Here is a 26,140-nt window from a genome sequence, read left to right as displayed (position 1 = left end):
TTAAAAAGTAAGTTTTTAGCCGATTTTTATCAGTATTCAATTTTAAATTATGTAATTAATTCAATTATAAAATTAAAATTTAGTATTAATAATAAAATTGTTGTTAAACAAATAGATCAAACAAATAAAGGAATTTTATCTATTTGTATCAAATTAGGTCGTATATTTAAAATTGTAGCAATAAAATTAATTGATCCTAAAATTGAAGAAATTCCAGTTAAATGTAATGAAAAAATTGTTAAATCAACAGAAATTCCTGGATGACCTAAATTTGATGATAAAGGTGGATAAACAGTTCATCCAGTACCTGCTTCTTCATCAACTAATATTCCAGCTAATAATAAAAATAAAGAAGGAATTAAAAGTCAATATCTTATATTATTTAATCGAGGAAACGCTATATCAGGAGCTGTTAATATTAAAGGAACTAAATAATTACCAAACCCTCCAACTATAATGGGTATACCTATAAAAAAATATCACAAAAGCATGAGCAGTCACAACTGAGTTGTGAGAGAATTCGTTAGCAGAGAGAATTCGACAAAAAGAGCTCAAAATGGCAGGAATATTTGTTATCCTGAAAATTTGTACCCTCGGGTTTTTGGGATCGCTGAATCCGAATCTGAAGTCAAACTTTAGATATTCAAAATGGTCGATCCAATATGGCAGATGAAAATACAAAAAACGGCTTGATTTAGATCAATGTTGGTACTCATGGGTTTTTGGGGTAGCTGAACCCGAAACTGAAGTCAAAATTCGAAAATTTAAAGTGGCGGATCCAATATGGTGGACGAAAATACAAAAAAGGCTCAATTTAGATAAATCTTGGCACTTATAGGTTTTTGGGGTTGCTCAATCCGAATCTGAAGTCAAAATTTGAAAATTTTAAATGTCGGATGTTACTACTCTACTTCTAATACTACTATATGTTTTGTTACTACTCCGTTTAGTAAATTCTACGAAGTCAACAGTAGAATTTACTTTGTATGGTTTAGTCGGCCCATTTTCAATTTTCCAATTTTTAAGTACGAAGATTTATCAAAATCGAGCCGTTTTTTGTATTTTCGTCCGCCATTTTAAATTTCCAAATTTTGACTTCAGATTCAGATTCAGCAACCCCAAAAACAAGTAAGTATCGAGATTTATCCAACTTGAGCCTTTTTTGTATTTTCGTCCACCATATTGTAGCCGTCATTTTAAATTTTCGAATTTTGCCTTCATATTCGGATTAAGCGACCCCAAAAACCCGTAAGTACCGAGATTTATCCAAATCGACCCGTTTTTTTGTATTTTCGTCCGCCATATTGGATCCGCCATTTTGAATTGTATGATTTTGACTTCAGATTCGAATTCAGAGACCCCAAAAACCCCCGTGCAAGACTTGAATACAAATTCGGAGTAAGTTGAATAGAAAAAAAGAAGATTGACGCATTTTGCGTCAATGTCACACAGGAAACGGAAAATTTTGACAAATTTTTCGTTAATGCCAACGAAGGGATTAATACAAATAATAACTAAGGAATTTAATTATGAATTAATAAATGTAATTTTACATGTTCTGGGATGAAAAAGCAGCTACCGCTTTTTTTAATCGTTTTGGGAAAAATGTATCTTCGATAATATTTATTTTTTATTTCCAAAAATTTAAGGAATTCTGTGTGGATCGATTGTTCAGCCCGATCAGACCACACTCCTAAGCCATCGTTATTTAAGAGCATGACGGCTTGTTTTAAATTGATGGGTTCTATAAAGATTAAGCTATCTTTTCGTTACCGTTAAGAATTAGGCTTACTTCATTTAGTATGCAATTTAGTAAACATGTTGAATTGTTAAACTAAATAAAAATCTTTTAAAATTTCGTGTTTTGAAAGTTATAGGACCCTAAATTACATTATTAACTGTAATACCAAATTCTGTAGTTTTGAATTCGTTTGTAATCTTTTGAAAAATAATACGTTATTTATTCCTCCTGAAATAACATGGATTTTGACGGTTTGAGAAAAATCTGTGCTTTTCAGAGCATTGTGGAGTATACTGATAATTGTATCGAAATCACGGATACCACTTGCTTTTTAGAAACGCATGATTCTACAATTGTGTCCATTGCCCTAAATGAAGCAATGCAAGGCTGCAATAGGTATTGCCCAACAGTTTCATAAATTTGGGGATCTTGTAATTTATCCGCTTTTCGTAAAAGTCTCCGACATTGATTGCCTTCAAAGACATCACCTTGATAGCTTTTGTGAACTATACTATAGTATAGTAGTATACTATACTATAGCAGGAGGCGAAAATCTTTGTTGTGACCAAAAAAGATGTAATTCATAAAAGCTATCAAGGCGATGTCTTTGAAGGCAAGCAATGTCGAAGACTTTTAAGAGAAGTGAATAAATTACAGGATCCCGAAATTTATGAAACTGTTATTGAAGATAAATCTTTTCTAAAACGATTAAAAAAACGGTAGCTGCTTTTTTATCCCAGCGCATGTAAAATTACATGCAACTTCCCAGTGTTGAAAATACTAACGAATTACACCGAGGAGATGTGAAAGTCTTAATCTAAACGTAAAATTTCACTGGACATTTCAATACGTGTGTGAGAGGTGATTATTTAGCGAATGAGACGTTTTTCGCACGAGCGAAGCTAGTGAGGAAAGTCTCATTCGCTAAAAATCACCTCTCAAACAAATATCAAATAGTATTGTATACCACGAAAGGCGAAAAATCATGTCAAAGTTGAGATTTTGAGGTTAGAGTGATACAAACAAACAATCGACACTATGCGGTGCGAAACCTAAGACCGATAATTTGCTTTGCGCGCGCACATGCAGTTAACTTGTGTAGGCTTGTGCGAGCCGAACAAGGTTAGATCTTCCCATTTCATTGTTGCATTGTTTGGTATATTTTGTGTTTGTCGGTCTGCGGGTAGTTACGGGTGTTTTTCTTTTGGCGTGTCGGTGAGTTGGCTCTGTTAAATGTTGCGAAGACCAGCCTCGTGTAAAACCGAAAATGCACGAGCCGGAATCCGCCCTCTTCCGACTGAATGAGCTGCTCCTCAAATTTATTTTGGTTTTGAAATCCCGAATAACATTAGGGGCCATCCATATAGCACGTGGACACTTTAGGGGAAAGGAAGAGTATGGCAAAATTCCACGCTTGTCCACAAGGGGGACCGTGGGGGGGGGGGGGGGGGGTCGGGCTAGAATCCACGTGGACACACATTTCTCTAAATGTGTGGAAAATATACTGAAATGCGACAAGGTATACTCTAGGTATACTCGAACTTTTAAATTGTGCTCGCGCACAATATAATGTTTATTTTTATTCTTATTTTTATTATAATTTTATCACGAATTTTCCTTTGAAATTCAAATAATGTTTAAGCTCACGTTCATAAGCTAATCCGAATTTTTTCAGCTAATTCATGGCTCCTTTTGGACTTCTTGTAGTCCGGGAGCTTGCAACTCAATAAAATTTCAGATTCTTTTGTTTTTATAGTCAACAGTTCGAAATTGGTTGACTGACTAACAGCTATTAGTGCATTTTGCAACAATTTATCGTTAAAATGGTCAAACATTTCAGTGAAAAAACCTATTTTAGTACTCTTGAAACCTACGGGGGATAATTGTTTAAATTCTAAGAATTAACAATAAGTTTGACTGGCAGGTTTTCGGTGGTGCCAGAGTTGACTGGCAAACTGACAAACATGTCGAAAATTCGAGTTAAAAAAGTTAATTTTATTACTCTTTAAACCCACGTAAAATGATTTTTTGAATGCTAAAAACTAACAAGAAGTTTGACTGACAGCCCCTGAGTGATGCCAAAGTTGACGGGTAGGCTGTCAAACATGCCAAAAATTCTAGAGAAGAAACGTCATTTTAGTACTCTTGAAACCCATTGGGAATGATTGTTTGAATGCTGAAAATTAACAAAAAATTTGACTGGCAGCTTCTTAGTGGTGCTAAAGTTGATTGGCAGACTGTCAAGCATATAAAAAATGACATGACGAAAATTTCTGTCATTTTAGTACTTCTCAAACGTATTGGGGATGATTTTTTAGGTGCTAAAAAGTAAGATTATAATTGATTGGTTGTTCTTCAGTGGTGCCAAATTTGACTGGAAGACTGTTTAGCATGTCGAAAATTCTAGTGAAAAAACGTTATTTTATTACTTTTTAAACCCATTGAGGACGATTGTTTTGGTGCAAACAACTAACAAAGAATTTGACTGGCAGCTCCTGATTAGTTACAAAGTTGACTGACAGTTTAATCAGCAACCGAATGAAAGTTTTGTCCTTTTCATTAACTAAAATTTTCATCTATAGGATACTTCTCTAAAACTAATATGTACATGAAAAAAAGAAACTACAAAAACCTCACTTTTTTAAGGAAATTCACAGTTCGCAACAATGGGCTTCAACAGTACTAAGGCAACGTTTCTTCACTCGAATCTTCAGCATGTTTGACAGCCTGCCAGTCAACTTTTGCATCACTCAGGAGCAGCCATTCGAACTTCTCATTAGTTTTTAGCATCCAAACAATCATTCCCCGTCGGTTTGAAGAGTACTGAAACTAATTTTAAACGAATTTTAAACTGACACAATAAGCATTGAACCAAAAATGGACTAGTTAAATTTTCAGATAAAAAAAATGGAATTTTCAACCAAAGAAATTAATTGTTGATTAAAAAAGATTAAATTTTAACAAAAAATGGAACAATTAAATTTGCATTAAAAAAATTAATCTTGAATAAAAAACAATTAAATCTACAACAAAATAGTCCAATTTTCAACCAAAGAAATGCATTTACGTACAAAAAGACTTCTTACAAAAAATACAAAATTGGAAAAAAAATACATGAATTTTCAACCGCATATTTGAATTTCAATTAAAAAATAATGTTTTAAGGGAAATTTGAATAGTTACATTGTCAGTTAAAAATAATGATCAACCCCAAAAAATCAAGGTTTCAAAAAAAATACTAAAATTTTCAAACAGAAATTCGAATTTGCAAACAAATAATTACCTACAGAAAACAGAAATTTAAAATTTTAGAAATCAATTTTAAAACAACAACAAAAAAACGAATTTTTAACCAAATAGATAAATTTTCAACGAAAAACGGTTACATTATCATTTAAAAAAATAAATTTACAACAAAAATTTTTAAATTTGAGAAATTTAAATTAGACCAATATCCAAATTAAAAATCCCATTTAACGTTCAATAATCAAATTGATGCAAAATCTTGTTAAATAAAACAAGAATCCAACGACCAAATTTGCACCACAACGAAAAAACAAAAACCCAAAAATCCTATTGTAATCTGAAAAAAAAACAAATAAAATTTTCGAACAAAAATAAAAAAAAGGATAAGGGTACTGCACGAGTACCGAAAAGTTGTTAATGCAAATTTATTTATTGATGCTTTTTATTTTTATTTTATTGTGATTTGATGATAATAAAAATAAAAAAGACTAAAGAAAGAAAAAGAAAAGGAAGGAGATGTGGTTGGGTGCCTTCTCATTTTTCTTTCCTCTTTTTTATTTTTGTCCGAAAATTTTATTTGTTCTTTGTTTTTTTCAGATTACAATAGGATTTTTTCTTTTTGTTTATTCGCTGTGATACAAATTTGGTCGTTGAATTCTTGTTTTATTTAACAGGATTTTGCAAAAATTTTTAATCAAAATAGTGGAATTTCCAAAAAAATACGTGAACTTTCAACCATTTCAAACGAAAAGAAAAGAAGTTTCATCAAAAAATGCATTTTTAACAAAAAAATGAATTTTTGGTTAAAATAGATCAATTTTTAAAAAAGAAGAACAAGTTTCTACCAATATTGATTAATTTTTTTTACTGAGAATTGTCAATTTTCATTATAAGAAAAAAACGATCAACAAAATCGTTAAATGTTGATTTTTGTAAATGATTGTTATCACTAGAAAATAAGTATTTAACCAAAAATAGAATAGTTACGTTTTTAGATAAAAAATTTAATTTTCTTGAAAGTAGTTTAATTTTCCATGTAAGAAAGGAATTTTCAACTGAAAAATATTTTGAATAAAAAAATCAATTTTACACCAGAATAGTTAAAATTTTAAACCTATATTTGGATTTTCAGTTAGAAAAGATATATTTTTTAACAAAAATGGAATGGAATGAATTCTAAAAGAAAATTGAGAAAAAACACAACATTTTTTTATTATTTCATTAAAATTTTTAAATTAAGTGTAAAAGGGTGTGTAGATTATTTTGCAATTTTGCCATGTTATATATAATTTTAGAAAAATAGAAAACTTAATTTTTATCTATCCTTCTCGTGCAATTTTGTTGCACAATTTTCTTACAAGTTTACTTGGTTTAAAAAATGTGCTTTTCAATTTGAGTAAGTTTAGGAGATATTCAGAAATTTTAAAACGATTCAGAAATAACTAAAAGTTGTAACAATTTATTAAAAATTTGTATGGTTTCACTTTAAACCATTTCAAAACCAAAAGAAAAGAAGTTTTATCTAAAAATGCATGTTTCAACAACGGAATTAATTTTTAATTAAAATGGATGAATTTCTAACAAGAAGAATAGAATCGAATCGTTAAATTTTCAACTTTAAAAATGAATATTAAAAGTAAAAAATAAGTATTTAACCAAAAAAATAATAATTACATTTTCAGATAAAAAATTTAATATTCTGCAAAATAATTTTAATTTTCGATGTAAGAAATAAATTTTCAACTGAAAAATGTTTTGTACAAAAAAGAAATTGAATTGACAGCAGATTAGTTTAATTTTTAAACATGTAGTTGGATTTTTACTTAGAAAAGATACATTTTTAATCAAAAATGAAATGGAATGATTTCTGAAACAAAATTGAAAAAGACCACAAATCTTTTTTATTATTTTATAAAAATTTTGAAAAGGGTGTCAAAGAGTGTGTAGTAAAATGTTGCAATTTTGCCATTGTTATATAATTTTAGCAAAAATAAGGAACTTAATTCTTATTAAGCTTTCTTACGTAACTTTTTAAAAAGTTAATGTTAGTTTAAAAAATGTGCTTTCAAATTTGAGTAAGTTTAAGAGTTATTCAGAAATTTTGAAATGATATAAAAATAAATAAAACTTGTAACAATTTGTTAGGAATTTTTTAAGATTCCACGAAAATTAAAAAAAAAAAATTAGGTTTCTAGGAATAATCGAAATACCTATTTATTTCAAAAAATTAATTTTAAGAGATCATTTTAAAAGGAAACTGAAAAAATTTAAAGGCAATTTTTATTTGATTTGGCAAAATGAAAAGAAAATCCGGAAAAATGTGAATTGTTTTTAAAGAATAGAAGGTCTGACAAGATTAGAAAAAAAAGACCTATTTCCCTATCATTCGCTTGAAAATTTGTAAATCTTTTTTATTCAAAAAAATTTAATTCATAGAAAAGTTAAAAAGGGTTCTAAACATATCAAAGGACTTCATAAAATTTAAAAGCAGAGTGTGGAAGATTTTAAATCAAACTGTAAATTCAAGAAATATTTAGAATAATGGAAGAGATTCAAATAAAATTTTAAATCTGAAATCTGTTCGAAATTAAGATTTTTAAAGATTTCAAATATTAACTTTAGAAACTTTAAAGGAATTCCGAAAGATTTCATGGAGATAAAAATATTTTTCTTAAAATTCCTGGAAAAAATTTAGAAGATTATAAGTCATTTTTTTACATTTTGAATGAAATTTCAAAATTTTAAGAAAAATTGTAATCAGTTAAAAATAATTTGAGGAATTCAAGTCGCGTTTAATGTATTAGAAATATTTAAAAATTTGCAAACATTTCCGAAAATTTATCAAATATTTCTTGATTTCTTCCAAACTTCTAAATGTTCTAAACATCTTTTAAGAAGACTCGATTTTTTCCTAATATTTAGTAATATTCAATAAAATAAAAATCTTTAATGTCCTATTTGTTCTTTTTTGACATATCTCTTTTCATGCTATTTTAGGCTATAATCAAAATTTTGGGGATTTTAAGAGAAAAAGCGGAAAAATTATTTACTTGACCTCAAGGCAAATAACAGAAAAAAGTTTGAGAGTAGGAAAGAAAGTTTTCTGTGCATTTGTTGACCTAGAAAAAGCTTTTGACAAGGTAGATAGAAGTAAACTTTGGGAAGTCCTGAAAGAGTGTGGAGTCAATGAATGGATCCTACAAGCTATAAAAACAATATATACAGGTAGCAAAGCGAGTGTAAGAGTGAATGGGAAACTGAGTGACTGTTTCGATATTATTCAAAGAGTTAGACAAGGATGCGTTATGTCTTCATGGTTATTTATATTATTGATGGACAAGTGTTTAAGAATGGCTCTATTCGACGAAGAGGGTGTGGATCTCGAAACAGTAAAGGTACGAGGGTTAGCTTTCGCAGATGATAAGGTTATTATGACAGAGTCTATCGAAGACCTACAAAGAATGTTGAATAAACTAGATGCAAGCATGAAGAGCATGGGCCTCAAAATTAACGCAAATAAAACAAAAACTATGGTGTTCGAAGGAAAGAGTGAGAAACCACTATGCAATATTTTATTAAATGATGAGAGAATTGAACAAGTTGATAAGTTCGTATACCTTGGTAGCTTATTTACTAGGGACGGGAAGATAGATGAGGAATTAGATAGACGAATAAATGAAGGTAAGAAGGTTATTGGTAGAGCAGGTCCCCTTATCAGAAGTAAAAATATCTCAAATAAAGCTATAATGACAATACATAATTCTATATTTGTACCGACTGTACTATACGGTAGCGATACATGGACTTATCAAGAGAAAGATAAGAGTAAAATTAACGCAACTGATATGAGATTCATGCGCATAATATGCGGGAAAGCCCTGATGGACATAGTAAGTAACGAGATAATTCCAAAGGAATGTGGTGCAGAAGAGACGCTAGTAGACACATGGGAAAGAAATCGGTTAAGATGGTTCGGACATGTTGAGAGAATGCCAAATGAACGACTAACGAAACAAGTGTATCAAGGTAAAGTAAATGGCAGCGTGCCCAGAGGTAGACCGCGGAAAGAATGGTTAGAATGTGTGAATGAGACCCTAGTTAGAAGAGACATAAGAAGTCACAGAAACACGAGAGCCTGCATGAAAAAATGCATGGACATAAAAGGAGCTAGAGAAGTATGCCAGGGCAGGAAAGTATGGCGGCAAATAGTTAATGAAAAGAGTGTCAGTAGAGTGAATGACGCCAGAAACAAAGACCTTGGCTACTAATGGACCAAAGTGGGGAACCTTACATAACGACTTCGTGAGGTTCTTCGCTTGGGGTGATTGCTGGAGGGATTGATCAGCAACCTGGGTCGGAGCAGTGTTGCGGAACGAACGTGTTATTTACTTAAATAGCACGAGAATTCTGAATCAATCTAAAAAATCTCTATCCCTTCCACACACTACTCCTTTCCCCTGCCGAGTGAGTGACGCCTACCCCGAAAGGGAAATGGCTTAATGGTGTAATAATAATAATAATAATAATAATAATAATAATAATAATAATAATAATAATAATAATAATAATAATAATATGCTTTCTTAATATATGAAAACTTTACGAAACCTTTAATTCTTAAAACACTCATGTCAATAATAAAAAATTTCGTTTTTATAATTTGATTTCCATTGTAAAATAATTGTCATATAAATAATTGTAAAATAAATTTAATAAATTTAATTTTATGAGGAAATATCTCGTGATTTTAAAAGGAAAAAACAATTCTAAAATTACCTTTTTGTATAGTATCTTAATAACTAAGTAACGTACTTTTAGAATATTTTCCCTTGATTGTGTCCTACGTCAAACATGGTGCAAAAAACCGTCGTGAAATTTCACATAAAAACTATAATCTGTATATATTAATCTTAGAAATTAAAAATAGTCATAATTTTATAAATATTCCTACATTTTATTTAAATATATTGCTTAGGGAATAGACTTCAGAAATAAAATTATAAAAATATCCTTATTAGTTAGTAAAACACTATGTAGAATCGCATTTCAAATTATACAAAAAAAAATCCAAAAATTCTATCAAACGGTTGTACACATTTGGCTTTAACCTTATGGATGAGTTTCAGAAATATATATTTCTTTTATCGTTTTTCAGCATATGATTTTTCCCAAAAGATAAAGCAGATTAATATACATTAAAAAAATAAAAATAAGAAAGGTCAGAAAACACATTTTTTTTTATAAAACTTCTATCCACGCCAACTTCAGAGAAAATTTTTCACAACATTTTTATCAAATGATATAATAATTTTTATTGAAAATAATTGAACCTCTTCCGATTAAAAGCGGGCATTCAGTCTGAGAAGAAATGTGATGAAAGTAATTTTTTTTAAATCATTAGAATTTTAATTTTTAAGACTGATAATCGTACACAATTTCCATAAAAGTCAGACTGGCCATAAAATGAGAGTATTTTTTACTGCGCCGACAAAATTTTGGAAGGATCGTTCGACCATGTAGAAGGAATGTCTGGCTCTCTAAATTTTGACCTTCTAACTTTGACTATTCAATTTTCTCCATGTTTGTACTCTCGAAAATTCGACTAATGTTTCTCGAATATAAACCAGGCCTTTTTATTTGTGTGAAGTAGGACAGACAATATTAAATTTATTATTTTATGTTGTATAACCTGCAAATGTTATGATTATTTTTTTTATTTTTGCAGGATATTTAAAAAAATCAGCCCTAAGGGGGCCAGAAGTGGGGGAGGAATAAGAGGAAACTTCATACGGTAGATCGTCAAGTGCAGAAATTGATGTACTGCATAGGAATGGAAGTTGATTTTATTTCTAAACATTGATTTTCAGTTAATTGGTATAATTTTATAGAAGTTACATTTTCCAGTGTTTATATGATGATATTTTAATTATATTTGATCATTATATCGAAATTTTGTTTTTCATTTACCCGTTTTAAAAATGCAGGTTGTGGGACAAGTCCCATCTACGTATGGAATTTGGTCGATACTAGAGTATGGGAAAAATGCCAAAAAGGCATGGGAAAACTGAACCATGTATGGAAACGCTCCGATCCATGTATGGCAAAACTCCAATCCATTTATGAAAAGTTTCCCATACCTCAGTATGGGAAAATTTCCATACTTGCATGGGTTAATTACTTCCAATACATGTATGGGAAATTTACCACAAATTTTTCTTACAGTGCATTTTCCATTTAATCGTTTTTCAATGTTCATCATTTCTATCTAAATCTGAATTAGTGAAATTTCACTAAGCAAATAGTGGTTTTGAGAGGTAAAGTATCTACTCTTAAATAGTAGAAAATCACTAATTAAGTAGTCAAAATCAATTATGACATCCTGATCCCCTTTTAGCGCTCTGGCTAACTCTTCCGCAGTTAGGCTGTCGTACTCCTAAAACTCATTGGCCATATCGGCGTGGATGACGCATATACCTTAGGGTAATCAATACCTAATAATAAATTCATTTAAAATCATCAATAACAATACACCACGACACTTAAAATTGTCATGCATATTTAAATAAAACATTTGCTGGAGTCAACCAATAACCCCAACAGTAAACTATATTACAAGACAAGTTATAGGAGTAAACTATAATTTATATATAAAAATTACATTAATTTATGTTGATACTGTAATTACTAAGGAAAAATCTCAATTCAGCTTTCAATTTATTTCTATAGAAATGAATGGAAAGCTGAATTTCGTAACCTGAAAACGAACACAGCGCTCATTTTCTGTAGCAAAAACCTATTTTAAACTTGTTTACGCTCGTAGACAGAAAAATGATGCAAGCTGAAAAATGTAAACGATGAAAAGATGCAAACGAGACGTGAGCGCGGGTTGGCGCGAGTCCATCATTAGGCGTGATCACGGCTTCGATCTCGACTTCACTAATGAAATAGTGAATTAAACCACTAAATAATAGTAAAATAAAATACACTAATTGGAAATAGTGAAATTATCACTATTTTTACAGTTGAAGACAACTAATTCAATAGTGAAAAGCCAAAAAATCACTATTTCAGCAGTGACTCATTCAATCACTAATTCAATTAGTAAAATGTTCACTATTTTAAACTTAGAGAGTTGAAATTCCAGTTTGCAAGATGAAAATGATCATTTTTATCGACCGAAGTCAATTAGGACATTGCTTTAGTACGCTTTTCTCACATTGGTAACTAGCACACTGCTAATTTATTTAGTAAAGCTTGATATTTAAATTTAATAACAATTTTTAATCCGCAGTTTAAATAAAATGCTTATTATTTAGATTGAAGGGCTAGGTGTCAGTTTGTCGGCAAAGCTACAGTTTTGTATTGACATCAACGCTTCCATTTTTACTGCTATTATTAACCGATCCGCATGATTCAAAACGCTACGACGTATCTGGCTATAATTTCGTGTGCACTTAAAAATTTCTAGTATTACTACAAATATTAACCGATTTTTATGAATCTTGTTTGTACTTTTTTCCATTGATATGAATAAACTAATTCTACTAATTAAAATTGAATCAATGCATGCTTTCACACTTTGTGTTTTTGTAACCGATCTGTATCTCATTTATTTTTTACAAAAACCGGTGCTAGTTAGCAAAATAGACCAACATTTAGATGCCATATGCAAAAAAGCAGGAAAAAATATTCCAAATTGTGGCTCTAAAATGGAATCCCATTTTTCCAGTCTAATAAATCCCACTAAGGGCATGTCATACAGCCAAGTACCTATATTACCGACCTCAATTTATCAGTTTACTAAATGTTTTTTTAACCTAAGAACTTTTTTTGTAAATAAAATATCGAGCTGAAACTTTGGAAAATGTATTAGAGTACAATAAAGTACGTTTAGGTATATCGGTTTCAAACTTTGAGAAATGCAAGAGCCGAAAGAAAACTATGTTAAAGTATAACGTTTAATAATAAAAGATGTAAAAAACAAGAATTATAACTATCAATTCCATTGGTAGCAGCGGCCACTAGACGAGGCTTTAACAGCTGGCTTGTCCTACGTTGTGAGTCCTTTGTGGTGTGCCGGATAAGGTTTAGTTAACATTTTTTTGTACATCTTTTATTACTAAACTTTGTACTTTAACCTAGTTTTCTTTTGGCTTTTGCATTTCTCAAAGTTTGAGACCGATATTTTATGTATACAAAAAGTTCGAACGTTCAAAAAATGTCGAGGTTCAGAAAAAAGATCAAATAATTTTCAGTGAAGTTCCTACACAAATGAAGTACCTAAACGTACTTTATTGTAATCTTATACGTTTTCTCAAGTTTCAGCTCGATATTTTATTTACGAAAAAAGTTCTCAGGTTCACAAAAATATTCAGTGAACTGACGAACTGAGGTCTTTAATGTAGGTATTTGGCTGTGTCACATGCCCTTAAAAGACTTTTTTTGATCTTTTCTGGTGTTACATTTTTTGTTTCTGCTTAACCTACACAGTTAAAAATTTCTGTTGGCAACTTCCATTACATATATTGAAAGTCCATTTGCGAAACGTAAGTTAACGCTTTGTATTGTACCCCACATGCATTGGAATTTTATAATGAAAGTCCAGTAGCCAGACAAACTTCTGTATCATACCATACTTCCCGAGTCGTATTTTGAGCCCTATTTTGAAGCCATAAATCCTACCTTAGTAGGCGCTGTGAGCTTTAAAGTAGGTTTTAAATAAGCAGAGATTTCCATGTAATTTAGACTCTATTTTGACGCTAAAAGTGTCAGAAATCGGCTGTTTTCCACGTTTAGCGTCAAACTAGGGCCTGTATTTCAGACACATCAGACCCTCTTTCAAAGCTTAAAGTAATACTGTAGGACTTGTGGAATCAAAGCAGGTTCTCTATAATCTCACACCAGTTATTATAAATGTAATTTTTTGATTATGACGCTAAAGCATAGTGCACTGAAAAATCCGCAAGTACTAAGAAACGAACTCGAGATCGCATGCACGCACTGAGTATTTGCTGAATTAAAATAAAAATATATTTTTATCTCTTTATTAAGCAAATATTATTAAAAAGTCGTTCAGCATCATAATTAATCCAATTATACTAAAAAGTGCAAATATTTAGTTCAAGATTCAACCTAATAATTATAAAAAATAAGTTTCTATTAACTAGAACAGTACTGGTTTCATACCCAGTTGTCTCGTCGCTTCAAAATTCAAGATCAGTAGTCAATTATTTTACATAAATTTGGCTGTTCTTAGTCTCCAATTAGTATGATACAAAACTTAAAACAGGAAACATTTTCTCACAAAAAGAAATGATTTTTCTCTTAAATCAAGTGGTAGACACGTAAATAGTCATATTTCTCTAAGAAAATTTTTCAGAAACTCTTCATTAATAATGGTTAGTAACGAAAATGACCAAACCATTGGAAAAGTGGTACTGTTCCTTGGAAAAAAATGATTTGCTCCGTGAAATCATGTTAAAAATAAATTAACTGTAATACTCTAATAAAAATTTAATAACAAACGATAAATTTAATTATAATTATTAAATATATATTTCAATATATTTTTCAATTTTTTTATTTCATTCATTATATTTGTTGTTAGCGATAGAAAATATTTTATTCTTATAATTCGTTGTGATTCTGCATCACTTAAATGACTGCTTAAACACACACTTTCATTAATTATTGATAAAAATATTTATAATGACTTATTGATCGATAATATTTAGTAATTATCATGATGAATATCATTCTCATACAAATTTTCAGTATTTGCCGTTAAGAGAAAATTTTTTTCTGTGATTAAATATTTCAAAGAAGTATTGATTTAGATATAAATAATTAACGACATTAAGATGACCAATTAGTTTAATAAAACTAAGTTCAAAATAATTTTTACTTTATTTTTATGAAGTTCGAACATTTTAGGCTCAAACGATTCAATGTAGGCCCAGTATTAAAGGGAAGGTTAAACAGCGTCAAAGTCGGGTCTTAAGTTATAAAAATGTATGCTCTAAAGATTTAAAGTAGCGCCAGGGAGGTGTTACAGCCTCAAAATAGGCTCTAATATTTCATTCTCTAGGAGTTCAAATTTGTAATCAGAGGCTATAAGTTTAAATAGCGTCAAAGCAGGTTCTCATAAGGAGCTGCAACTTGAAAGTAGGATCTAAATTTCGGCTCGAGTTGCTGCAGGATATTTTGACACCTGTTGAAACGCAAAATTGAAAAAAAAAATGGAAATAACAGAATTTATGGATTTCAAGGAATTCACGGAATTTACGGATTTCACGGTAAGCACGGAATTCACGGCACACACGAAATACAAGGAATTCAAGAGAATCAAAGAATAAATGGAACTAACGAAATTCAAGAATATAAGGGAATTTGCAAAATGTTTACAATTTGCGGAATTCACAGGATTCGAGAAATTCACGGTTTGCACAAAATACAAGGAACTTATACTATTCAAAGAATTAATGGAATTTGCGGAATATAAGGAATTTACGGAATTCAACGAACTTATGAAATTCACAGAATTCAAGAAATGCACAGAATTCGTAAAATTCAACAAATTTAATGAGTTTAAGAAAATCAGGGAAATCGTCCAATTCATGCAATTTAAAGAATTCTCGTAGTTTGTGGAATTCAAGAATTCATGGAAGTCAGAAAATTCACGGAATGTATGGAATTCATGGACTTCCACAAATTTTTTTGAATTCCATCAATTCCGTGCATTCCTTGAATTTCGTGAATTCCTTGAATTCTGTGAATACCTTGAATTCAGAGAATTCCTTGAATTCAGTGAATTCCTGGAATTCCTTCAATTGTATCAATTCCATAAATCTCATTCATTCTGTGAATTTCATGAATGCCATCGAACACTCCTTTAATTCTATGAATTCCGTGATTTTCATGAATTTAATGAATTCTTTAAAATCCTTGAAATCCATGATTTCCTTGAATTTCTAAAATTATGTTTGTTCCTTAAATTTTGTAAATTCCTTGAATTCTGTGCATATCTTGAATTCTATGAATTCCTCGAATTCCATAAATTCCATGCATTTGATCAATTTTGTGAGTTTCTTGAAATCCTTGAATCCTATAAATTCCGCGAATTCAATAAATTTTGGGAGTTCCTTGAATTCGATGAATTTTGCGAATTCCGTGACTGCTGTGAACATCATAAATTCCATAAATTTCGTGAATTCCGAAAATTCTTTGAATTCCGTTAATTTTGTGATTTCCGCATGCACAATTTTTGTCTTACAAACGCCCTAATTCATATATTGGAATGCTGGACGGTGACTTCATGATTTACAAGATTTACAATACATGCATTGCAATCTCTTTATTCCAATACCATGTTTGCAATTTTGCTTAACGCTTGTATCGCAGAAGTCTTGTGTAAGTGTTGTAGATTTCCAAACATTTTTAACAGTGTAGGAATCAGGATATAAAGCCTCTGTCGGAAGGAGTAAATAACGTCGTTCGTTAGCTTTCCATAATTGCATCTTATTTAGTTGATTTCGCCTTAACTTCTCTTCTTGCATGGTGTATCATTTCTAACTATTTGACAGGCGGCTTTATTACTCTATGGTCTAGAATTTAATCATAGTGCCATGACTGTGGCACTTTGTTGCGCAGTATACAATAGTGTATTCGCCTGCGTAAGAGATATAACACGATTTGAATCAAGTATAATGGACGTATGGGTGCCAAGGTGACTTATTAGTATCAGTATGGCCTTCGTGATCTAAAGTTTTGGTAGAAAGTGCCTTGAAGTTGGCTTTACATCTCGAAAAGCCATTAGAGCGCGTTCAAAGTTCACTTCGAGACACTTAACATTTTCTGGGAGTTCGGTGTTGTTTGGGTTCGTATTCGGATACTGTGGTGCCAAAATGAAAGTTGACGGGTCAAGACTAAATGCGACATAGAATTAGTAGAGGAATAAAAGCGAATTTCAAAAGTATTAGCGTAACAACGGTTTGATTGATCATACGCCTAAACTGTTTCCCCTCGCGGTCGTAACTCAACTCGTTTTTCCCTGTAGTCTCGTAGAATAGTACATTTCGATACACGTGAGAGGTGATTATTTAGCGAACGAAACGTTTTTCGCACGAGCCAATTTAAAATAGATTACAATTTATTTTAAGTTTTGATACAATCCAACTTTTATCTCATTATATATCATTTGCAATTATATATTATTTATCATTATATATTGTTTGTGATTTTTCAGCAAAAATTATAAAAATTTCTTTAGGATTTCTTATTGGTGTTCAAGTAATAAAATTGATCTGAATTTACAGAATTTTTTTTATTCGCTTTTATTCTGTGATTTACAATAACTATGGAATTTTCAAATAGATAAGTCAAATTTTCCGTTAAAAAAATTACTTTCAATAAAAAAAACTAACTTTCAAATATATAGTTAAATTTTCAAACAAAGTGATGAATTTTAAAAATTAAAATTAAAATATGTAATTGGAATAGTTGATTTTTAACACAAAAAGATAATTTATAACTAATATCATCAATTTTTAACTCGAAGAATTGAATTTTTGGCCAAAAAGAAGCATTTCTGCATGATGCTTGCAGAATATTACCTGATTCTGGCAAGCCGGGATTTTTTAGTTGTCTAAGAAGTGAAGATTTTATACCTCCAAGGCAGTCGATTATGAAAACCACGATATAGACTTTGTAGCCTTCACAGTGCGCGAAATGCGATGCGGCGATGCGCAAACGCTTTGAAGGGTTTCGGCGATTTTAGAAGAGATGACAAGAGAGCAGCTGAGAGTAGCCAATATGGCGTCGATAGCGCTGGCTGGATAGTGTCGATCAATACTGAGATCATGGTATAATCATTTCGTCAGTGTTTCCTATTTTGATATATTTACTCATATCTATAACGTTTTTTAATTATAAATAGAATAATCGTTCATATGTGATAAAAAAAGATATAAAAAATTATTGAAGATTTACGTAATAAATGGCGAATGATCCTTTTGGTTAAATCTGAAAGTCAACCGCCGTTGGTACAGCCTGCTCAGCTCGAAATGAAGAGCTTGATATTTCGCTAATTTTTCATTCTCATTTGCCGTGATATTAACATCCGCTGGTCCGAGAATTAAATCGCATAAATTATCCTGGTCGTTAGAACTTGCAGAACAATATCAGACTTTGTAGCACTGATACGTTTGGTAGTGGAAAACAGTGCCTGAGAACGAAATACGTGAAGAGCGGAAAATCCGCTCCTCGCCAACTCTTCTCATGTTTATATTTTCTCAGCGTTACGAGCGAGAATGCTCAACTTCGCGAGAGTTGAGACTGAGTGATCGAGAGTCCACCGGGAAACTCGACGTTGCCAGATGCGAGCCTTTTCGTGAACGCGCGAAAGCGGCGAAGGTCGCCGATTAGGATCGCAGGCGGAAATCATTTCGAGTTCATCACTAGCGAGCGCTTACTCGTATCATAAATACGTTATTCGATATCTGAACTGTTCCCAAGATCTATAGGCAGCATTATAACGAGGAGGAGAAGAGTTTCATTGTTCGGAGCGCTCATACAGCAGAATATAAATTTCATCCGATGGCACTGCGTCACACCCTATATAGTTAAATACATCACAGTATTTATGGGCTTAACTTGAACTTTACTTTTCAATTTTTATATTACATATGATCTGTAATTAATCTATTTATATATTTTGTTGAAGATTCATATACATTTATGATAATTCATCTCTAGTTGAAAATTCTTTTTTTTGTTTAAATTATATTTTTAAGTGATTCATAAATTTAGCCAGTTTAAATTTCATCTATTCGGTTCAAAATGTAATTACTTTTCATTTAAGACTGAGCAAAAATATATTTTTTCATGAATAATTCTATGGTAAATCAGCATGAAAAAAATTCACAATTGAAGGGGCGGATGCAATAATCGCCGGATCTTAGAAAGAAGTTTTTACGAAAAGTTTTAAATCTTTTATCATCAGGGGAAAAAAGTGAGCGTGATGTGAAAATTATGTACGGTTTGCCAATCTCGACTTGGATCGTAAGTCAATGTACATCAACCCGTGGCGCTATGTTCATGACAAATTTGTAGATATCTTTTAGTTGCACAATTTTTGTCGATCTATCTATTTTCGTATTTTGCTTTGTTTAAAGTTTGTTAAATTTTTATCTAAAATTTTATTTAAAAAAAAACGAAGACGACGCTGGACAGACAGACACCGACGTAAAAACGTGTTTTTCTGATGAGAATGTCAAAGGGGATTATGACGTTTTTATATTTGTAAATATCGACAATCAAACTTGTGATTTTTAACGTTGTAGGTGTGGGTATAGGAAGGGTGATATTTTAGGGGACTTGCCAAAAATTCTCACTGATCCCTTATTCTCATGATAAAAGAAGCGGATTTTTGATATTTTGATATTTTCAAATATCGACAATCAAACTTGTCATTCTTAATATTTCAGGTTTGGATATAGTAATGGTGGTTTTTAGGGGTCTTGCTAAAAATTCTCACCGACTCCATCATTCGTGAGGTAAGAAAAGAGGATTTCAGACGTTTTTATTTTTTAAATATCGACAATCAATCTTCTATTAGACAGGTCTGAATAATGGGTGACGTGTAAGGGTAGGTAACTGTTTAAAAACATGTATATTCAAAAATTCTTGCCGACAGATTATTATTCTTTGCCCTTATAATTGATTTAAGAAAAAAACAATTAGAAAAATAATATCTTTTTATTCCATTCATATGAACGTCCATAACTGAAGTACATGAAAAATTAAATTAATTTGTTTCTAGAAAATAAATCTTATTAATTGAACTAACTCGTTCAAAAATCAAGTGCGCAGTTAAAAATTATTTTTAATACTTAAAGAATCATTACTTTGCTTGCAAATGTAATGTAATTCATAATTTTGCTTTAAAATTAAACTAATTGGGTAGAAAGTTGAAATGTTTCTTCAGAAGTGAAGGATATATAATAAAAAAAAATATAATAAAATGTGAAAAAAATTATTGTAGAAATCACATTGTTCATTATATGTGGCCGTACGCAAAGAAAGGGATCTTACGCGCTAAAGCTGAATTTTACAGTACGGACGATCGTAGCCGAGTCCGCAAGCAGGCACCTACACCACTTACCACTACATCTTCAGGCGCGAGCGAGTGGAGTTTACGGGCACAGCGCATAACAACTGCAGTGGTAAGTAGTGGGGCTGGATTTCGTAAGCCTCTCGTTTGGTCTCCGACTACGTTTATCATGCCTATGTTTGCAGCTTAATAATAAAAAAAGTAATCAACTTAAAAAATTTCAGATTTTTGGAAATGAAAGAGCAACTCAACAACTATCGATTGGTGTAAAAATCTAAAAATCGATTTTTGGCGCGTAAGGTCCCTTATTTCGCGGACGGTCACATATGTCAATTTATTGCTCTGGAATATCACTGGCAAACCAATCGAAATAAATTTCCAACAAAAAATGCACTATATAAACGCATGCCTATTTTCTAGGCAAGGCTCGCGAAGCTCGCAGCGAGCTTCTTCAATGCAGAGGATTCGAGCAGCATCCAGTCTCGCTACGAGTTCTCTTGGCAGCCGAGAAAGGCGCCTTTCCTGCACTATTCAATTCAAGCATTGTGACGTTTAGTCCTGAGATTTTCGCGTGGCGCATTGCAAGGTTTGGAGTTTCACCCTGTTTCCCTTTCTTTGCGCAAGCAGAGTCGAGCGCTACATATGGCCACACATATTTTAACCGTTCTGATAGGAGACTCTCCGAGATCATTTTTCTTCTCCCCATAACGAAACTCATGACACCAAGTTAAGTCACTCTACTCGAGTACTGCGAAGAGAAGACGCTGACCTGCTTTCTTCTCCTCTTTGGCTAGAGAAGAGAAGAGGGCGATCGACGCTTCGCTCCTAGTTCCTGGTGGAAAATGAGAAATTCCAGTAAAGATTACACTGATTATTCTCCGCAACGGACTACATTTCTCTCTGGGCGTATGGAAAAATGGTAACATGTCCAAGTGCTTCTGGCTCTTGCTTACACGCTCGACAGTTGCTATCGCTTACATGTACATTCACAATGCGCTTACGGTAAACTTCGATGGCTATAACGCCGTCTTAGGAGGCAAAAAGAAATCCCTCAGTCTCCGCCCCTCTGCGACAAGGTATAATATTAATATTAATTTTAATATAAAAACATTATTTTTGAATTATTAGATCTAATGATAAAATAAAAAGCTTTTACGGTAAAGTGATGTAGTATTGACAAGCTACAAAAAATGTACAAAATGTTCAACGTTTTTTTAATATAACATAATATGAGATCAAAAAATTAAATTAAAATTGGAACTCCTTACTTAAAAATTATGAAATTAATAAGAAAACTCTGATAAAAGCTGAAAATGAAAAATGCAACATCACAATATTAATACATGACATAAAAATTTAAAAAGCTACGGTTTTCCGGTGACCGTAAATAGGTTTTAAATTTGAGATTGTGTGTAAAAGCAAGTTGAGTTCAAACTGAAAGTCAAAGCATATTTAAGTGCAAAAACGTTTTTCACCGCGAAATAATTTTAGTTTGCTTCTACTTTGACGCTTATTCATTCCGTTTCCACCCCCGTCATTTTTCAAAATATTCTTTGTGTTTACCGGAAAACTTAAACCGCTTCTCTTCTGCAACTTATTCTACACCGCATTTACTCTCAGTCCGTCAATTCTTCTGTTAACTACCACATCGAAGTTAATATGTGAGTCGTAGAATCTTCGTATACAAACTCAGCAATATCCTGTACAGCCAGATCATCTAAAGGTTCAACACTTGAAGCTGATAAATAGTATACTTTACTTATGGTGTCCATTGCCACCTCAAATAGCATTTCATTAACAAAGATTGTGCGTTTTTGGCCTACCAGATTGTTCGTTTATTCTTTCCGCTACTCACATTTAGAAATTTTTAAAGCTATGGCTCAAGACTCTTATTATTTATGTTAATTTCTACTTACAGCATTCATGTGCTCTAAATGCAACTCAATTTGGCTGTGGGCTTGCTTCAATCTTTTTTTTGCCTCCTGCGTATCTGAACGAATTGATGGAGTTGCTTTTAAAAGTCGAGCAAGAAGAAGAGGATATTTTGTTACCCTTTGAACCGGAACCTTCAAAAATTGAAATTTGTTAATATCCACAACAGTTCTCCCAATAAAGATGGGTAGTTTATTTACAATTGATATACGGTAATTATACAGGTTTGACCAAAAAGATTTACCATCAGGAAAGAATTGAGATTCATTCTACGCAGAACAGTGTTTTCCATCTGTGATACTTTAAGGAATATCCTAAGGAGCTCTTTTTCTTTTTCCAAGTTCTGTAGGAGGAGACTTCCGCCACCTTGGCGAGTACAATAATTTTCAAATGCGTGAAGCATTCTTTCTGATTCTAGAAATATTTTTCCCACATCAACCGTCACCAAATCTTCATCACCGGATTCCTTAAATTAAAGAATATAATATTGAAATAAATGCAGACTATAATTACTATTCAACTGTATTTTCAACTGTATTTGCCTTCAGAAAGCTCTAATTTACTATTGTGTAATTTTCTTTTTACATTTCATGTTTATTACATAATAAGCAAATTTCGTTGCATTTTTAAATGAAAGTCACCGCGCGATTTTTGGTTTTCGTGCTTCGCGCTCGACAGTGTATTTACCACGCGCTACGTGTTCGATCTTTGTATATTCCGCACACTTGTTTACAGATTTTTTTCAACTAAAGGTCAAAGCATCGACAATAGCAATTTAGTGATATTGAATTATCTTTTGTCACATACGTTTATAGTACAGATAACCTTTTTTACAAGATTTTAGGCACTTGCCCCAAACTTTTTTTAAAACGCGTATACTGGTCTACGTATTATTCTTTCATATGTTTGAAAGTCTGAACGTAATAATTTTTTCCTTATAACTAATTCATTTGCCAGCAAGAAGCGGAGCAGCGCCGCCAGTAGCTTAGTTCATAGTCGGATAGGGTTGGTGTACTTAAAAGTTAACAGAGTGCTCATTGTTTTGGAGGTTATAATTACTGTTATGGTCCTTGACAGTTATGTATGATCCTGCTGATAAAAAAGGATTAAAACGGCATTGTTCAGTGCCGTACAAGTGCTACTTGTTTAAAGATACTCAGATTCCAGTTTTCAATGCTATCAGAAGTTTCCTTTGTACCTGCGACGAGGCTACCAAGTAGACCAGCTGAAAGGGGTTAAAAATAAAAAATTCAAGGTGAAATTTAGAAATTTTTTCCAGCGGGTACGCGCCTGCGCAAAGAAGTAAAACTGCCCGGTATGTGACGATTACAATAGGACCATTATAAAAATCATATTTAAAGCATACGCAAAGGGACTGACACGAATTATAGATCAAGGTCTTGTAATTTCGAAGTTAGCTTGTTAGTTTGAGGCTTTTGACGCTTTGAATGTAAGGCTCCACGTATATCAGGGTGGCTCAAAAAAGCCTTTTCTTTTTGAGTCAACGATCCTCCACCCCCCTTTCATTCTAAATCCGAAAGAAGAATTTCCCTAATGTTTGATTTCTTTGTTATTTTAAGAGGTGATGGTTTTTACTTGAAGTTACCCATTTAAAATGCATGGGGAAAAATAACTTTTTTGAGTTTTTAGAATAATTTTTGACGGTTTGAAAAATTTGTCAAGAAACTATGGTGGCCTGTAGAAAATTATCCAACGAATAATTTCATGTATCAGGCACATGGGGTTAACACTCCTACACACCACGGCGAGTACCTGAAAACTACCCTTAAACAAAAAACATCAATTCTTGATGAAATCGACTTTTTGAGCAATCGATTCTGGTCTTTTTTTTACTTAAATCTATTAATATTGGTTCAGTGGAATATTTATTGTCATTGGATAATCAATTATAAATTATTTAAACCAATAGAATTTGTTTAAATATTTTTTTTTCGAAAATTCTTTTTTTTCTTCAAAATTATTACTGTTAGTCTGGTGGAACATTTAATAAAAATGGTTCATTACTTTTAATTATTGAAACAAATGAAATTCGTTATAATAATTTTTATTGAAAATTTGTTTTTTCCCTGAAAATTATTACTATTCGTCTATTGGAATTTTTTTTACATTAGTTCATTAATGTTTAATTATTTAAATAAATGTAACTTGTTTAAACAATTCCGTTTCAAATTTTTTTCAATAAAAATTATTACTGTCGGCCTAGTGGAATATTTATTAGTAATAATTAATTAATAGTTAATGATTAATTTAATAATAATACATTTACATATATATATATGTGTGTGTGTGTGTGTGTATTTTTTTCGGTTCGGTTTTGATTCCTCTAGGATCAACCCGAAGGGCCTATGACAAAGCCACCGAACGCGGAGTTTAAGGAATTTAAGGAATTAACCCCCAAGCGGAGGTGTGAAAACCGTGCCGAAAGCTAAATGGCACGTGGGTGAGGTGTCTAGAACGGTGACTCTGGGATACCGGACGACCTCTCAGAGTAATTAGCCTTATCCTTGCATGCGGGGCTTTAAAAGGATGGACGAACTTCTTTCCCTAGCTTCTCGTGGGAAAAACAATGACAACACCAAACATAGTTTGTGTATGTGCGGTTCAAAACAACAGAACGAGCAGGGCTCCCGACTATGGGTCGGCCAACAATGCCGACCAATCTAGAGCTGGGGGAGCCAATGAAAATTGATTCAATGCGATGGATCGGAGGGATCTCGCGACCTTTTGGTGGACGGAGCGACTGAATCACGACTTGCTAGAGTGCTACGATGCGAGTGTGGCCCCTGAACGGGGTTACATGGCACGGTTGCATGCTCTGTGGTGCGAGAAACATCCGGAGCTATCGCACTTTTCGCAGCAACGTCTGCGAAACCATGCTGAACTACCCCGAAAAAGCGGCTATGTAAGGAGAACGCCTACTCTACCACAGCTAGAAAAAGCCGGCAACAAAAAAAGAGAGGCGACACTCAGACCAACCGTGGGCAGGCATTTAAAAGAGGAAGAGCGATGCTTTACGACCCGGAGAAACATCAACACCAAGGTTTCTTTCAAGCCTAAAGATCTGGCTGAAATGGATGGCGAACTTAGTGGACATTTTTCCGGAGAATTTGACCTCTGGGCTATCAATTATTGTGTGTATAATGCAGTGATAGCTTCGGCCGATGCGAACCGTAAAATAAAACCAACGGTTGATCATAAGACCAAAAGACGAATGCATCAACTTGCCATAAAGATGGGCTGGGCAAGACAGTACGCTTCCCGCATTTAGTGTGTGATTGACTACATCACATCTGGCAGGAATTTTACCGCCAAGGTTCGAAAGTTCGCGCGCGAACTCCGGACCCGTTATCTCACACTTAACAAGTCAAAGCTGCTGGTGATCGGGCAGCATATTGTTGAGAGAATACGGATACTATCTGACGCTAAGAGAAGTCTAGAGCGGAGGGAGAGGTGGGTCAGACAAAATCAACAGTTTCTCTCTGACCCATCTCGACTCTTCCAAGACCCTCCGGTTACTGTCGAACACTCACTCAAACCACAGGAAGTCGAAGTATTTTGGAGAGAAGTCTACGCAGTGCAGCATAGACTGGACGAAGACTCAGAAAATATAAATAGCTTCAAGGAGTTATGTGTTGCCCTCATAACAACTGATAAAGAATGCCCACCCACCACTACCCAGGAGGTGAAAAATGTATTAAGAGGGATGAAGAACTATTCCGCACCGGGACCAGCTTGTATCAAAACATTCTGGTGAAAGAAGTTTTCTTCAACCCATCAGCATTTGGCCCGTATTTTCACCTCATATTTGAAGTCGGAAGAGCTGATTCCGGAGTGATTGGTGGAAGGGCACACAATACTTAAGCCGAAAATAGGCAACTTAGGTGGAAGGAATTTCCTTTAACCGATCAGCATTTGCCCTGTATTTTCACCCCAGATTTAAAGTCGGAAGAACCAATTGCGGAGTGATTGGTGGAAGGGCGCACAATAGCTCTGCCGAAAATAGGCAACTTAGCTGACCCAAAGAATTACAGGCCAATCACTTGTGTGAACACATTGCTTAAGATATACACAGCTATCCGAAATGATAGGTT

The 26,140-nt window shown here is 32.7% G+C and overlaps 1 protein-coding gene across 15 annotated transcripts in view; it reads right to left on the bottom strand.

The window, feature by feature from the left end:
- The window catches only part of LOC117174109, an 829,515-nt gene that overhangs the window by 431,322 nt on the left and 372,053 nt on the right, over window positions 1–26,140 (bottom strand). For 12 of the 15 annotated variants that reach the window (XM_033362864.1, XM_033362867.1, XM_033362868.1 and 9 more), the window contains 2 exons: window positions 22,273–22,494; window positions 22,013–22,162 (listed from right to left, as the gene is read on the bottom strand). The exons of 1 other annotated variant lie outside the window; for it this stretch is intronic. In XM_033362864.1, coding sequence (XP_033218755.1) covers window positions 22,013–22,162; window positions 22,273–22,494 — 372 coding nt within the window. Of the gene's footprint in view, window positions 1–4,400; window positions 4,571–21,698; window positions 21,797–22,012; window positions 22,163–22,272; window positions 22,495–26,140 lie in introns of those variants that run through there. 2 more of the 15 variants (XM_033362873.1, XM_033362877.1) reach the window with 2 other exon arrangements.

Source organism: Belonocnema kinseyi, chromosome 6 (genome assembly GCF_010883055.1).
Source record: "Belonocnema kinseyi isolate 2016_QV_RU_SX_M_011 chromosome 6, B_treatae_v1, whole genome shotgun sequence".
In the NCBI taxonomy this organism is placed as follows: Eukaryota; Metazoa; Arthropoda; class Insecta; order Hymenoptera; family Cynipidae; genus Belonocnema; species Belonocnema kinseyi.
This window is presented reverse-complemented; position numbering and strand designations above follow the sequence as displayed.